The sequence below is a fragment of the Carettochelys insculpta genome, chromosome 31, assembly GCF_033958435.1.
Source record: "Carettochelys insculpta isolate YL-2023 chromosome 31, ASM3395843v1, whole genome shotgun sequence".
Taxonomy (NCBI): domain Eukaryota; kingdom Metazoa; phylum Chordata; order Testudines; family Carettochelyidae; genus Carettochelys; species Carettochelys insculpta.
In genome coordinates this window covers 3,181,645-3,197,881 of record NC_134167.1, presented here as the reverse complement: position 1 = coordinate 3,197,881, position 16,237 = coordinate 3,181,645, and the positions used below count along the sequence as shown (strand labels likewise).

General features: G+C 41.4%; 1 protein-coding gene across 1 annotated transcript; it reads right to left on the bottom strand.

Annotated features, from left to right (window-relative positions):
* Nucleotides 1–2,515: 2,515 nt before the first annotated feature.
* Nucleotides 2,516–14,364, bottom strand: STC1 (stanniocalcin 1). The gene is made up of 4 exons (XM_074981750.1): nucleotides 14,235–14,364; nucleotides 11,873–12,015; nucleotides 10,567–10,778; nucleotides 2,516–6,218 (listed from the first exon to the last, which is right to left on the bottom strand). The coding sequence occupies exons 1-4, from the start codon at nucleotides 14,350–14,352 to the stop codon at nucleotides 5,948–5,950; spliced, it is 744 nt and encodes a 247-aa protein (XP_074837851.1). The 5' UTR covers nucleotides 14,353–14,364; the 3' UTR covers nucleotides 2,516–5,947.
* Between the last annotated feature and the right edge of the window lie 1,873 nt (nucleotides 14,365–16,237).

Genomic DNA, 16,237 nt, shown 5'->3' with positions numbered 1-16,237 from the left:
AACCTGTATATAGTCAGATTTATATATATAGGAACGATATTTATAATGCTGCTTTTGGGCTAATGTGTTCAATCATCCAATATCACAAGTAATGGTAATTTAATCACTTATTTCTATGATGAAGTTTACATTTCCATACCAGGAATGATATATAGAAACCTATGACCTTAACATCAGAGACCACCCTTTCAACTGCACACATCTAACAATAACAACTGTTAGCTCAATCCTTACCAATTACACTGTGATCTGACTCCTGGTAATAATAATGCATTGATTGTTGAAAAGGAAAGCAGACAAATAATTCAGTTCAAATACTGCTCTCATGTCTAGCAGAAGTACTGCTGAGAGACAGATGCATGCAGCCTTGAGAGCATAGCCAGGGAGAATGGAAACTGCTAGAAAAGGTGGGGAAAAAAAGAGAACTTTCTTTTTGTTTTTATTTTTTAAAATGCTGTATTAAGTTACATACGGTATATTGAAAATTCCTCCCCTAATGTCTATTGTTCTTCAAACTACATACTGATATATTAGATTTTTATTTCTGCACAATTCAACAGGCTTTCTGCAAGCACCTGAGACACTGAGGTTGCGTTTGGACAGCTGGCATGAAAGCCTTCAAAGAATGCGTCATTTTCCTCAACGCAGTGATATAGCAGTGGTGGGAACTGAAGGGAGAGCGCTGAGGTAAGATCACTGGCCTTGGAAACAGCCTACGGATGGGTCATCAGTAGAAAGCAGAGCAAGAGCATGCTGATTTCCTCAGTGTCATGATTTAGCTCATATTGCAACAGGCAACAAAAGTTAATAGTCATAACTAGAGCCGTGTGAATAAGTGAGTGGTTTGGTTTGTCTGGGCGTACTGCCAAAAATTCACTGAAAGTCAAATGAAATGGGTTGTTTAGTTTCAAGCCTTTAAAAAGTTTTTTAAATAAATCTGAGGTGCATTCCTCAATAAAAAAAGTAATCCTGTTTCAGTTAAAAATATAAAACATTTCTAAATTGAATTGTGCTCTCCCCCCAAAAAAGTTTAGACATTTAAAAAAAAAATCAAGCCCCTTTGTTGTCTAAAGTTATTCTGAAATCTTCTTCCTGCAAAGCTATTATAAAATATTGTCTCTAAAAAGGACCTTACATTCATTTTACTAATGATTCTGTTCTCTCACAATCTCTCTCTATTAAAGCTCCAAGAGCCTTCTGCGAACAGCAGGATTTGAGCCTGTAACTGTCAGAATCCAGCACATAGGCTTCTACTCTGAGGTAAGGACTACTGTGGTGGATGGTACATTAGATGGTTATCCTCTGTGGACTGCTTTTTAGCAGAGACAGGAAATGCTAGACCATCCATCCTCTTAAAATGTGTTGTATACCTTGGCTCTGGCACTGGGCAACAACAGGAAACCTGGATTAAACTTCTAGCTCATCCATAAAGTGAGTTGCTCAAGTCCCAGAGGTATGTATACATTGCATTTGCAGCACCTAGATCTGTATCCCAGCTAGCTCTAAGTGAGGTCACTCACATACCATGGGCTATACAAGCTCACCCATACATTGTGCCTTAGTAACACAGGGTTGACAGCACTGCTGTAACTCACAGACGTGTTAAGATAAAACCCCTTGAAGATGGGACTGCCTAGATATTAGGGTGGGGAGGGTACTGAGCACCTGGAGGGAACCTAGGCTGAAAGTAACTAGCAAGCACTAAAGCTGGTCAGTGCCTCAAGTTTTAGTAAACCCAGGAGCGTGGGAGGAAAAAATCACTCCTGGGAGATGTAGTTAAGCCAACTTGAGTTCCACTATGGACGCCATTAGGTTGACAGATGGAAGAATTCTTTCACTGATTTAGCTGCTGCCTCTCAAAAAGGGGCAGAGTAATGATGATGGAAAAAGCCCTTCTGGGGCTGTGGTAGATCTGTCTGCAGTACAGGGGCACGTTGGTGCTGTGGTAACACTGGCAGTGCTAAGGTATCACCACGATGATAGGAAGACTGTGACTGAGGTCTTGTCCGCACTACATGGTGGATCAATCACTGCAATCTCTGAGCATGCTCCCAACAACACAGGTGCTCCAAAGTGAGAAGTGTAGCCAACATTGATGGGAGAGCAGTCCCTGCTGACCTTACTGCATGCAAGATGCCATGGTGACTATGTCGACTTCAGCTAGGCTGTTTGCTTAGCTGAAGTAGATTGATGGCACTGCATAGGGTAGACAGGGTCTGAAATACAAAGCTGTTTTGTTGCATTGCGTGGGGCCCAGCCCTCCACTTTGCTGCAGCAGACATTAGATTGGAAACTCCAGAGGGACCAGAGCCAGTGTGCCTATAATGCTGCTCACCTATGGAAATACGGCAAGAAAAGTTAACCTGAATGGCTTTTTTTGCGAGCTTTGGTTTACAGTTAAAGAGTGTGAGAGCCAGCCTAGGTATTGCTCAAGTCAGCAGTATCTTAGAAAGCCTCTTCTTTCCCACCATGGTCAGCATTGAGGTTTGGTGAAAATCAGACACTAGAAAAAGACTAAATTTAAACATTTTATTTTGTCTCAGATGGAATCCACCATAGGCCTCATATTAAGTTATGCATCTTTAAATATAAAAATAAGCAAAGAAAATAACTTGCATCTCTCATTACCATGATATGTTTCAAATAACCTTTATATGAACACATGGAGCTTTAAAAATGTAATTTAACAATAAATAATGACATATACCAGATATGCTCACTGTTTATTCCAGTAATCGGCCAAAAAACCAAAATCCTCTAAGTATCATTAAATTATAAATACATAATGCAAATTTATAATGGCACAAACTTGTCTAAAGTGCAAACAAATCACAATAAGAATCATGCAAATACTTCTAGATAAGACCCTCAGCCCCCAAGAAAATCACTTTGTAGTGAGCACAGGACCAAAAAAAAGGCATTAGAGTTTAAATGGGTATGAGATAAGCAGATTCTACATTGAAAATCATTTTCCCTCTATACAGATTGTGTGACTGTATTGCCCTGGGTAGTACTACTTTAGCTCAAGTGGTTGGGGAAGTGAGATATTTGGCATAAACTAAGCAGTTCATTTGTTTTTTTTTTTGGGGGGGTGGTGGTGGTGAGGGTGTCTTTGTCTATACTGAATAGTTGCTTGGGGAGATCAACCATCAGTATAGCTATGTAAAGCCACTATTTGCACAAATGAGATTGATCCCTACTGAAACCACATTAATAGGACCCCTCAAGAAAGACCACCACCTGGACTCCCCTGGAGGGAAAACAGATAACAATTTAATCAGAAGTATTTTGTATTATGGGGGAAATCTCACTGAAAAACTTTTTTTGACAACCATCTCCACTCAACATTCACACTATTGAGCACTTAGCCTTAAAATCACAGACACTTAAGCAGTGTTTGTACAAATAGCTGAAAAAAAAGTCGTCAAAAGCTCTATTTTCCAACCCCTGCCAAAAAAAAGTTCCCAGGGGAAGTTCTAACTGCTTGAGCTCCACTGGTTGCAACAGCTGCTTTGCACAGTGTTCTGTAAAGGGACTGCAGCACCAGTGCAGCTGTACACATAGCTTTAATTGGAACAAGTCCCCCATGTAGACAAGCCCCTATGTAAGTGTAGTGCACTTGATACACAAACTCCAGTAGACTTCCTGCTCTAATGTCCCTTTCCTAATGGCACATCTCAAAAAGTACCTCTCTCAAAGTGCTGAATACTAGTATCTGATAAAAATCAAGCCCTGGCTGCCTGAGCACCCGTAAATCTCACCATAAAGCATGCAGCACCTTGCAGCAGTGCATCTTTCTTAAACTGGAACCCAGTATACCTGACAGTGTTAAGAATGACCTATAGTGTAGCTCCAATAGGACTGCATCATTCAGAGTATTAAAAAAGTTGCTGTCAGCAACATTTTTTTGCTGCTTACAAATTTACAACAGCACTTTTGGGCTACAGTTAATGAAGACAGCAATACCAGGAAAAATGCTGACACTGCATCTGGTTTTAATATCTTAGCAGCAAGTCATTGTTTAAAGGCTTTGTGGCAAAGAGTTGTATTGCTTTATATTTTGCAAAAAAGAGATGTCCCTCTCTTCGTCTTTTACCGAACTTGATTTGAATCTTAACTAGCTGACTACAAGTCAGCCACCCAACTGTAGTTGTTTCAAACTGGGTAGATTTTTGGAACGTATGTGTGGACCCAGCCCTGCTGCTCACATGCCACAAGGTTGCTTTTTTTGGCTTACAGAACCCAAGCCAGACTACTGTTCAGAAACGCTTGTCTTATTGGGTGGAAGCCTTCCGCTACGACTGCAAAAAAATCATCTTGTAAGCCTCAGTTCAGCTCTCCTTTCACAGACAGAGGAGTAGGAAATGCAGGCCGTGTGTTTCAAGTAGTTTGAAACAGGCACAGTGATGTGTGTTTCTTTTTTGGATTGCCCAGCTACCTTAAGGCACACAAAACATAGCTTTGTTGTCCATGTCAGGCCTCCACAGTAAGCCTTCCCAAGGCTGCAGCCATGATTTTTAATAGAATTCTTCTGTCACTCATTTGACAGCTCCCAGACTAGCTGTTTGGCAGGACTCCTGCCTCAGCTTTTAGTTAAGTACCATGGTAGCTCAGGCAGTCACAATCCATCCTATCTCTGATCATGAATAGCTGCTACCAGGGCCACTGAGGAGAGGGGCAAACAGGGCAATTGACTCTGGGCCCCTTTGATACACTGTGGCAGACAAGGAGTGGGGAGAGTAAAGTGCCAGCATGGTGGTACAGGTGGCGCTGAAGGCTGTCTGCCCTTGGCCCCATCCCTTCCAGACACCGAACCAGGCTCCCCTCCCACCTTGTCCTTGGGGCCCATGGCACCTCTTAGCTGCTACTCACTAGAGCTGCATCAGGCAAAAGAACTAATACCTGGTGAAATCATTTCCTTTCTCTCATTGTAGAAAGGTCTCTGTGAGGAATGTGTACTTTTGAGCAACAAGGAAACACTGTTTTGTAGGGAGGGATTAAACCTAAGGTAAAAAACTAAATTTATATGCAATGCACTTATTACATTCTGCTTCATTTAAGCAGACTCTGCTGGAATTTATGTACAGTACGTGACAGATTTTACACCTCTACCACAGTTACAGTAATACCTTTAACACCCTAGTTTTAAGACATTTTTGTTAAAGATTCTTTTAAAGCTTTTAACAGTTAGATACAGTACATAAAGATGCCAGGTTTTTAAACCAATGCACAGACTTAAAATCTGCTTTTACTGCATGGTCTTGCACCTTGTGCTGTCCCTTAGACAGTGCAAATTGCTAATAGTCTGATTTGCTCGCAGTTTTTGAACCGCAATCCTAAGCAAGTCCTCCATGTTTAGTGGGAGCTAGACCTGATTGTGGTAGATTAACTGGTGATGGTAGTTTTATGACAGATGATTAAGACTGTATGACAGTGAGACCAAGAATCCAAACATGACATTCATATTCGTCCATGGCCAGCACAGATTCATAACACAAATTCCATTGATATCTTTAGGAAACATCCATTAAAAGCTATCATCACTACCAGCCTCAGACTATTAATAAGGTTAAAGTATTTGAGGTGGTTTCAAACTACAAGGGGGGGGTTGAACTACAGTTCATTTATAATTTGGTTTCTGCTGAATGACTGAGGGCAAAAGCCTAGATTTCTTTCAGATTTGCCTTTTTTTGGGGTGGGGAAGAGGAGAGAGATGGGGAAATTTTGAAGGCAGAAAGCGGGGATGTTGAACTTAGAAGCCTAGTCCCATGCAAATTGGTTTGAGAGGAATAGAAAACATGAATGACAACCTAAAACCCAGTTTCTAATGGTTGTTAAAAGCAGCCTACAGTACACTTGGATGGGTGTCGTAACTCTTTCTAGAAAAGGAGGCTTTACTTTGGCAGTGCTCAGATTCCCTCCACACCCATTCTCTCCCCCTTAGGAATTATGCACTTTCTGAAGAGGTCCGTTTCACATGGACTGGAAGAGACCCCTCACCTCGGAGGTTCCGGAAATATATTTTTAGCTTTTGTGGCTCAATGATACGTCTCCTGTTGAAATCTGCTCTGGGATGTGTCTGAGAGCAGTGATCTGTTTGCAGCAGATGGAACAGGCTAGCCATGTTGGGTCCTATCTTCTCCATCAAGCTGTCTTTGATGGTGCTGACAGTTTCTTCATCACATTCCAATAAGCTTCTCACCAGCTTGTTGTAATACCTGGGGGAAGGAATAAGAGTGATTGCCCATTATAGACTTGTTCTCCCACTGGAGAGGACACAGCTCAGGAGAGAGAGTTGATCCTAACCTAGAACAAAAATTAGTCTGAGAGACACAACTCCAGAAAGTTGTGAGGCTGAGAGAGAGAAAAGGAGTTGTCAAGGCTTGTAAAGCCAGCCACCAGTCAGGGTTGGTTTCTCTTATGCACAGGGGATGGTGCTGAAATTGCAAGCTGTTACTACATGGTGGCCTGGGCCCAAATCCTGCTCTGTAACAGTCTCACAACAGAACATTTTGTATGCACATCAACTCATGTTAATTGCTGTCTCCCCCAGGGACCATATAGACCACCAGTGTCCAGTCAGAATTCAAAGCTCACCACGCTTGTGGGTATCATCTGGCTGCCGGGGGGGGGAAATTGCTGGGAGCACTGCAGGGCATAGCAAGGATGGGGGATTGGTATCATGCCTTCTAGCACATGGGGGCAGCAGTGCGGTCTGTGTGCTACTCTCAGGGAACAGCTGGAGCTGCACCACTCCCATCTGCAGTGTGGGCGGGTGTGATTGTTACAGTCTACGTGGGGTTCAAAGCCCTTCCATAATTAGCTGTTCTTTGTTGCAATGAGTTGTGTTGCTGTACTTGTGCCCGTGATCATCTCAGTTTCATGTGAATTCAAAGGCCAGAAGGTATCTCTTTTTGTATTATTATTTAATAAAGTTTTGTAAAATGTAATGTGGTGAATATGGAAAGACAATAATGTAGGGCTAATAGCCCGACAAAAGCAAAGATTATTGCTGGATGTAAGTTCAAAGAACTCACACCACTATGAATGTTCTCATCTTCAGCAAGCTGGCTAATTTAATCAGGCCCTTTTCCCTTCCACATGCCCATATCTGCAGTTCCTACCCTCTACTGTGGAATTTTATTTTAGTACATGGTCCTGAGTATGCTTTTTTTGCTCACCTGTTAGAGAGGGACAAAACATATCAGTGCAGTTTCCTGGCTCTCTCTCACAGAGTCAAGCAGAGAAAGAACCATGCTGAAAAGAATTCTACTCCATGGGGCTCAGGAAGAATCAACAAAGCTCTCGGTATGTACTTACACAAACAGAGCTACCTGAACAAGGAAGGAGGGAAGCAATCACATTGATCTCCTGGAGAACAAATTGGAGGTAAGCGTACAAGTATCAGAAGTCAGTAGTAGGAAAGAAGGCCCTAGGGTGGAGAAGAGGTGGAAAAACCCACATTGCTCTTCTCACAGATGTTATCTCAGGCGTCAGGGCACACCAAAGTTTCTGCTACAGTGATAGAATAAAGTGAAAGGCCTGGTAGTTAGGAGTAAGGTACATTAACCCTTTGCAAATGTAAACTTAATAGAAAGTTCACCCAGAAATCCATCATGAGATCTTCTCAGTTAGAGGTCATAAGCAAAGTAAGCTGATTTTTTTCCCCCTTCTGGAGAAAACTAGATTTGACCAGCTCAAAACATTTTGTGAATTCAAGTTGTCATCACCAAAATTATTTGATTTGAAAGTTTCCTTCAGTTTTATTGAAAACAACCCAACTCCCCACCTTCAATTATTTTGATTGAATTTTGTTCAAAATATTTCACCAATTAAAAAATAAAAGAAATAATTGTTCTGTGATGATCCATTTTCCAGCTGAACCAAAATAATTTATTTGGGAAAGGGGTGACTTTTCAGAGAACCAAAAAATCCATTTGATGCACAGGTCTAGTTACAGCTGGCTACAGGTATATTGGGAAATGTTTGAGTGCAAAAAGTCTCTAAATTTTCTTGTATGCAACGATGACGACTCATTAGCCATTTATGAACATCTGTTGAGCCTTTTATTCATAAACAGTTTATCCACATAATCTTAAAGTAACTGGGAACTGCCTCATAAAACAACTTCAGTAGCACAGAATAAAATCAACAAAATTCAGTCAGTAACTTTCATGGTGCATTGAAACATCTTTTTCCCCTGGTGTCAAGTTTTGCTCTCTTACTATCCCTCACAGAAGAGATTCTAATCTTGTGTTTGTCATCAACTGACCTTTCAGATTCTCTTCCTTACCATGGACCTTGTTCTCTAAGATCTTTCTTAACCCTTAGTTACTTCTCTAACACTCTGAGGGTACTGGGTTGTATTTCTAGCTGATGTTTTTAAAGGACATTAGATTATTAAATAAATGGATGTTAGTTTCACTAGCTACAGAGTGTCCCCAGGCAGAAAGGACTTCTTCCTTGACTACTACTGACTTGAGATAAAAATCACAGGAAACACCATGACCCTTTAACTACTTCCTGTAGGAATTCCATGCCAAGGAGCACATTATTATTTTGTGTCTGTTGGGATGTGAGCTGGGAAAGCAGGATGCTTTAGGAGAGCTTAGTGTAAACTAGTAGCTGGGAAATCCTGCTTCTTTTGTTACTCAGCGTATTACAATATCCTTTTGCATTGCTGGTAGTCCAAGGCTGTGTGGTGTAGTTTCCTCTACCAGATCTCATCTCAAAACATGCATCTTAAAAAACAGCAAATCTGTTACAGGGCTTGATTCTCCACTGCTTTGCACCTTGTTGGGGTCACTTATCTCAGAAGGCTTGTGAGTTTACACACACACTCAAGTGGCCACATCAGGAGAAGATGTAAAAACTCATGTCTAATGTTCCCACTTACCTTTTCTGCCCATGTGCAGGATAACTTTTTACATGCACTGAGGCAAATGCAAATGTGCACCACCAGTAGAAACAAAACCTAGCTTTGGGCTCTTTGCTAATCAGCTGAGTGGCCACACAAGTGCACCTCTTACAGGGAACACTTGTAAGTCCCCTGAGCTTTACTTTGGTGCAGGTTAAATATTTATACTCAAGAGATTATAAAAATTAGGGGCTTGTCTATGTATGCCTGTGGCAGTGTAGTTAAGTGGTATAACACCCATACTACAGGATGGATGTGGTTATACAAATGTTCATAGAACTATAGCTTACTCATATATTGCAAGGGGAATAAGACATCTTATACTGTGAGTACCTGTATCCCCAACAGGGGTTGTACTAGTACCTCTTACACTATTTACAGTTGTTCTGGTAAAGCCCTCCCCTCCCATGCCAAAACAACGTTGCAAAAACTGAAGAGTAAGTCTATACTGCAGTCAGAAGTGTGATTGCAGCTTGGCCAGACGCACTCACAGTAGCTCTAGCTGCCTATTCCTGGAGGCAACGGCGACCATAGGCAATGCATAGCGGGGTGCACAGGGGGTTGCCCGTATCACACCAGCACTGCTCTCCCCACTCTTGCACACACTGTCAGTACTGCACTGCTTCTGCCGGAAGAGGTGAATGGGCAAAGCAGGGGCAGGACAAGGCAGGGCACATATCTGGTGTCCACCCTGGAATCCCTGCACTAGGCGCTTTTGACAGAAAGAGGTGTTTTATTTTAGCCAGAGTCTGGAATTGGGGAGTTGCTGTAACCCCAGATGAGGCCGCAAGGAGAGAATGCACTGAATCTCATAATCAAAGGGTCATGACGACAAAGTCATGGAAGAGCCATTTTAGTTGATGCCCCTTTTAAAGCATTCCCAACACTTCCCACTACAGATGCAGAATGAGACTGTTCACTGTCTCTCTCAGTGAAGAGAGGTAGAAATGTGCCTTGGGAGGAAATTAAGCTGTAATATTCACTGAGATGTACAGCATAAGCATTTAAAGGGACACATTTACTTGTCTGTTAAATATAAAAGTTAACATAAGAATTCGCAACTTTGAGTTTACTGTGTGCCTCTCAGGCATCAGAGAGGTAGTCATGTTAGTTTATAACGGCAAAAACAATGTATTTAAATGGACATAAACTTCTGTGTGTTGAAGCCCTACTTTTTGCCCATGAAAGCTTAATGCTCAAATAAATTGGTTAGTCTTTAAGATGCCACAGGACCAGTGTTCCCTGTAAGCTGTGCACTTGGGTGGCTGCCCAGGATCCAGCCGAGATGATTAGCAGAGCATCCACACGTTGCAGCAGGTGCTTCTACTGGTGATGCACATGTCAATATTTATTCTGTCCACGGATGGAAAAATAATCAAGAGGGAAACCTGCAGAGGACTCTTGATTGGTTTTGTGCCTCTCAGAGCTCTTTGGACAGAGTTTCATTAATATGAGCAGGGGGATCAGAAAAAATCTGATTAATTCTTCCTTTTAAATTATTGTAAAAGACCAGGAAGGCCTATTTAAGCAGGTGGTATCTGGAACTGGAATATGTAAAAATTAAAAAAACACTCAGGTTGATAACATCCCTTTAAATGTGCTTCATGTTGTGTTCTAGTATGTTACTCAAAAGGAAACAGCCACATTACCTGTTTGAAAAGTGATTCGGAAACTGTACAACTTCAGTGATTGCTTCAGGATTACGCTTTGCAATGCTGCACATGTCCAGTTTGCTATAACATTCCTCCTGCACCTCCGAGATCATTCTTTGGAAAGTGGAGCACCTCCGAATGGCAAGGAAAACCTTGGATGTAACTCCATTGGCAATGCATTTTAAGCTCTCTTTCACAAAGGCTTTTCCCTGCAGATTTAGAAGTGGCATCATTTTAATGTTCAACTGCTTAAGTCGTTCATAAGGCATATGCTAACACATCCTGCTTTTGCTAATTGCTACTAGTTAACCTTCCTGTGATTTAAATGTAGTGTGTCAAAAGCTTCCTCAGCACACTCATTTACAGTCAAGGAATTTTGTTTCACCAGCTTGTATTTCTACTTAATCATTGTTTATATTGTAAATATAAAAAACAAGTAGCCCTCAGTGACTACTGTAAATGTAAATATATCTGGAGTAGGGCCCCAACTGTACTGGGCAACACACTACTTATTCCCTGCACTGAAGAGCTTCCCCGTCTAAGCAAGCATCAGAAAGACCTAAAATCTAGCATCACAGGTGTGAGATGGCGTCACTGTATACACAGGGGGAAATCCTGTAAGGTGCTGAGTGCTCCAACCTGTATGCAGGCTTTGAGGTCTGCCAGTGAAACCCCCACATCAAGCTGTAATCCTCAAAGTGCCTTAAAACCAAATGTCTCCCTCCCTGCTCAGAAGAGGTGGTTGTTATCCCGACTTTATACGTCAGGGTAAGATCCCTAGCAGAGCCAAGACTGCGATCCTGTATTTATGCCCTTTCTCTAGCTGTTCTGTGTGAAGAGGAGGACATAATAAAAAACCCTGCCGCTCCAGCGAGTCAGGCTGATCTGGTTTTGCATTCCCAGTGCTGAAGACTTCCAATTCAAATCACATGTCTGTGCCAGGTTACACTGTCAGAAGAGTTACTTTGTCAGAAGAACGTTTATATTTCCTCCTGAAGAGGAAATTTAGCTTCCCCACCCATCAAGACATCCTCTGCCAAGTCCTCTCTCTCTGTCTCTCTCACACACAGCATACAGTAGGTGGAAAATGCACTGCAGAAAATGTCCCTGAAGAATGGATGTGTGGCCAAAAAAGCAAAGACCTGATTCCCTCAAGAGCTCTAAAAGCGGTCCTATTAGGAATGAAGAGTGATCTGTCCTGAAACCATTGCAGGATGAGGGCCTAAGAAATTAAGAACTCAACTCCAAGCATGGGGATTAAGCAAGCACTTGGCTGATGCAGGGTGTAACCCGTCTACTGTACCTGAGTGTCAAATTTAGCAGCGCTGTAGAGGAAGGACTTGCAGATGTCATACATTCCATCTGTATCACACGTAGAATTCTCCAGGCATGCAAATGCACCACAACCCACCTGGAGGGCACTATTTAAACAGCGAACCACTTCAGCTGGAAGACAAGCATACGATACTTTACTACACACACAATGCTTCCCGTTTCCAAAGCTGCCTTCATCGGAGGGCACAAAGCATTTAAGCAACCATTAATCCACTTGCAGAAGTTGATTTGTAGACAGTGATAGTCCTCGGTCAAAGGGATTTTTGGGGGGGGGGGGGCGGTGGAAGTAAAATTTAAAAAAAAGTATGTATCAGGCCAGTTGAAGTCACGCAGTAAACCACCAGCAGAACTTGGAATGAAACATGCATGTCTAAGTCACTCACTATTGACCTGAGACATTACTTAACACCTTTTTTTATTTAAAAGTGGGTTAACTGAAAAAGTAACGCAGAGCCCATGTAATGTCAAAGGGGAAAAAGGTTCAGCACAGGTCAAGAAGTATTAGTGGAGAAGATAAAATTTTGGGATACTGCTACTTATTCTGAAAGGTAGTCATGGTAAATTGACAATATCTAGAGCTTAGGTAATGGCTGAAAGAGAAATTGAAACAATAATGGATAGCGACACTAGCAAATACATTAACTAAAGCCCAGTGTCATACCTTTATTTTCATTCATGTGGTTATTTTGAAGGGATAAAAACTTTCACTAATGTTGGGAGTACTCTATCATGGTAGGAAGGAGAAAGTTTTAAGAGAAGCTTGAGTATAGGTTAGTTCAGCTGCAGCATAGATAGTGCTTGATTTCTTGCTACATAGTAATATGGAACCCAGCGCTTCCTATGAAGAGTGGAGCTCTGATATATGTTTTCATGAAGAGAGAATGAACATTTGATCCAGAGATTTAAAATAATGAAGGTCAACATGTGTAATTAAAATAATGTGGACACAAGTACCAAATGCATCAATAGCCTAACATAACATTTCTTGGTGTTAAAAAATGGGATGGGTGTATTGAAACAATGAACCAACTGTATTACCAGATTACTGCCCTAAGGTTAACAGGTATTCACCTTTTCTGGTAAGATGAATGTCTGCCCAATTACCTCCCTGTGCAGGGCATATTCACACTGCTTTTTCCCCAGATCTTTTTACTGACCCTAGAGGCTCAAATCAAGATACCAGATATCTGAGACAGAAGGATACATGCTTAGTAGTAATGGAGAATCGGCACCAAAAATTAGCTTAGCCATTGCCATGGACCCCTCTTTAGATTCTATCTTCTGGGGGCAAAGAAATGCAGTCCTTGTGCTCCAGTATCGCTTATACACCTGAAGAGGGATATTTGAGATCATCCTAATCCTAATTCATTGCAGGCTCCTTCAAGTTTTCATAGGTTCAGATTAAGACCTTGCTTTTAGGAGGTTTAGTGTGCATTAGGGTTTTATTGTTTTAGGCACAGTGGACTAGAGAGAGAGAGGGAAAGAGAGAGATCTTATGTTTCTATAGCAACCAAATACAAAAGGAAATTGAGCAAACACCCTCATATAGTGGTGCAAAGCCCTGCAGATCTAAAATAAAACTGCTCTTAATGTGCTCCCAATTAGAGCACATTCCTACTATCTTTACTTTATATTTTAAGCCATTTTTAATTTTCCATGGTTAATCTAGAGAATATATGTGCTCAGCTGCTGCAGACACCTCCAGCTCACAAAGTAGAGTCATTCAGTGATGACTTGCAAGTTAGTCGTCTCATCTATTGTAAAAGATAGTTGTGTGCTTTCCCCATTTTCATATTACCAATTTCTATAAGCAATTAAAACTGTACATTTACCTTGGACTCATTTTTAGCTCACTACATTCTTCGATGTAGTATCAGAAAAAAAATCCTGCTCTCCCCCCGCCCCCCCCCCCCCCATTTGGATGCACTTAGAGATATTTAGGAGAAAGAACAATAGCTAGGTGAATACAATCTGCGAAGCTTTAATTTGCTATTAAGCAAGGAATTTAACATTAAAGTGTATTTATGATGGGGGAAAAGACATTTAGCCAATATGAAAATGTGCATATTCATTTAATAAGAGAAAATATAGCTTGCTGTGCCTATATCTAAGTATTACTGATTATATGCTGGAGGATAAAACATCTCCTGAAGTGAGACTATATCCTTTAGGTGCATCAATATTACAGTTTCCTAGGATGCCTGATTACATAATTTAGTGCTAACAGACATGAAGGGATAGTCTACAGCAAAGATTAACAGCAGAGACATTTGCAACAGTTTAAGCACATCAGGGCTCTTGGAGCTAAAGCCCTCCTGGAGGAGTGTTACCTGAGTTCTGTGCTGCAACCCTGGTTTTCCTGGGGCTTACAGAGTCATTCTGTTCAGCTTCATAGGATGCAGAAGCACTGATTACCAGCAGCAGGAGAATAACTGACTTTTGGAGCATTCTCTGACAAGTTTCCGCTAAGTTTTTTTCCCCCCCCCCTTTGGTGAGTGTCTCCTCTTTCTTCGGCTTCAGTAAAGATGCGGATCTGGATACGCTCAGAAGAAAGGAGTCTGTCAGAGACTTAGTACTACTGCAGCCTTCCTCCCCTTGTGCCCCTAGCTCCTGCTCACTGGGGGACCAAGAGCAAAGCTCAGGGATTTTATAGCCAGCCTTATCTATCCCCCTCCAGGATCTGGAGCCAATCAGGAGGTGGTATGAATAGCCAATGGGATGCTGTGCTCATTCAAGCACTAGAGCACTGAAACTTCACAGGAAGAATATTTTCCAGCCAATTAAAAGTACCTGCCAAACAATAATAAAAAAGTTAATCTTCACAGAAGCAAGAGGGGAAAAAAAACTTCCTGTGATTAATTTTGCTCAAGGAAATTGCATGACAACTCTAAATCTTTCCCAAGATTACCTGCTTCTTAAAAAGTAACAACCAGCTATTCAGTAGCTACTGCAGGGAAAAATACTGATGTTATATTATAATATTTATGAAGAAGTGGATCAGCTAATTAAAGCAGAGGCATTTTCAGGTATTACGCAGAATGAGTATTTGCCAAGTAGGTTGCATACAGTCAGTATTGCCATCTGATATGCACAAAAATACAACTCCATATAGCCACAAATGTATTTTTATATATATATATATATATATATATATATATATATATATATATACACACACACACACACACACACTGCTTGCACACAGTATACGTGTTCCCCGAAATATTCAATACACACAATTCATGCACAGTCACTTGCAACAAGGCATACATCATTACACCCTACCCCTCAGCATTATACAAACAGATGGTAAACTCTCCAACACAAAAATTGATACACATCCATGCATAAACACAGCTCAGGCTTGGACCTATGCTCACAACAGCCTGTTCTCTCTCCATTCCCAAAGCCCCTGACACATTCCCCATAAACATTTGCTGACTTTGTTTTACACATCATAAACTTTTTTTGACTGCTAGAAGAGGAAAGCTGTTGATAGCTGACTTCTTTGTTGTGGCTGGTTTTAAACTTGACAAATTCATGACCGGGGAGGAACAACTTTTTTTTTTTTAAATAAAGCTTTGTTTTTACAAGCAAATGATGATGTTTAAGACACTAGAGCCTTGGTTTTTATTTACACTAGGGCCCCTGGACAGCACTCTGACACTATAAGGGCTTTAAGGGACTTAAAAGTAACCATTTATGGCCCTATATCTTGAACCCCAGGGTAGGAAGGTGTGTGGTGAAGAAAGACTTATGGGCTTTTTTTTTAAAAAAAAAAAAAATCTGATTTCTGCATTTCAGGATTAATTAGAAGTAGATACCAGTTGTCATCACTCAGAGAGATGGAATACTGCTTTTCCATAGATCTGCTAACACCTCACAAATCATAGAATCATAGAACACTAGGACCGGAAGGGGCCTCGAGAGGCCATTGAGTCCAGTCCCCTGCCCCGACGGCAGGACCGACCACTATCTACACCATCCCTGATAGACATCTATCTAATCTGTTCTTAAATATCTCCAGTGAGGGAGATTCCACAACCTCCCTTGGCAACTTATTCCAGTACTTGACCACCCTGACAGTTAGGAACTTTTTCCTAATGTCCAACCTAAACTTCCCTTGCTGCAGTTTAAGTCCATTGCCTCCTGTTCTCTCCTCACAGGCCAAGAAGAACAAGTTTTTTCCCTCCTCCTTATGACACCCTTTAAGATATCTGAAAACTGCTATCATGTCCCCCCTCAATCTTCTTTTTTCCAAGCTAAACAAGCCCAATTCTTTCAGCCTTTCTTCATAAGTCATGTTCTCCAGACCTTTTATCATTCTAGTTGC

Bases quoted from the DNA above. Each gene is read 5' to 3' on its own strand.
- STC1 (XM_074981750.1), bottom strand. From the start codon at position 14,352: ATGCTCCAAAAGTCAGTTATTCTCCTGCTGCTGGTAATCAGTGCTTCT. The intron at 10,779-11,872 runs GTACAGTAGACG...CTAAATCTGCAG, and splicing joins CTGCTAAATTTGACACTCAG to GGAAAAGCCTTTGTGAAAGA. The intron at 6,219-10,566 runs GTAATGTGGCTG...TCCTTCCCCCAG, and splicing joins CCGAATCACTTTTCAAACAG to GTATTACAACAAGCTGGTGA.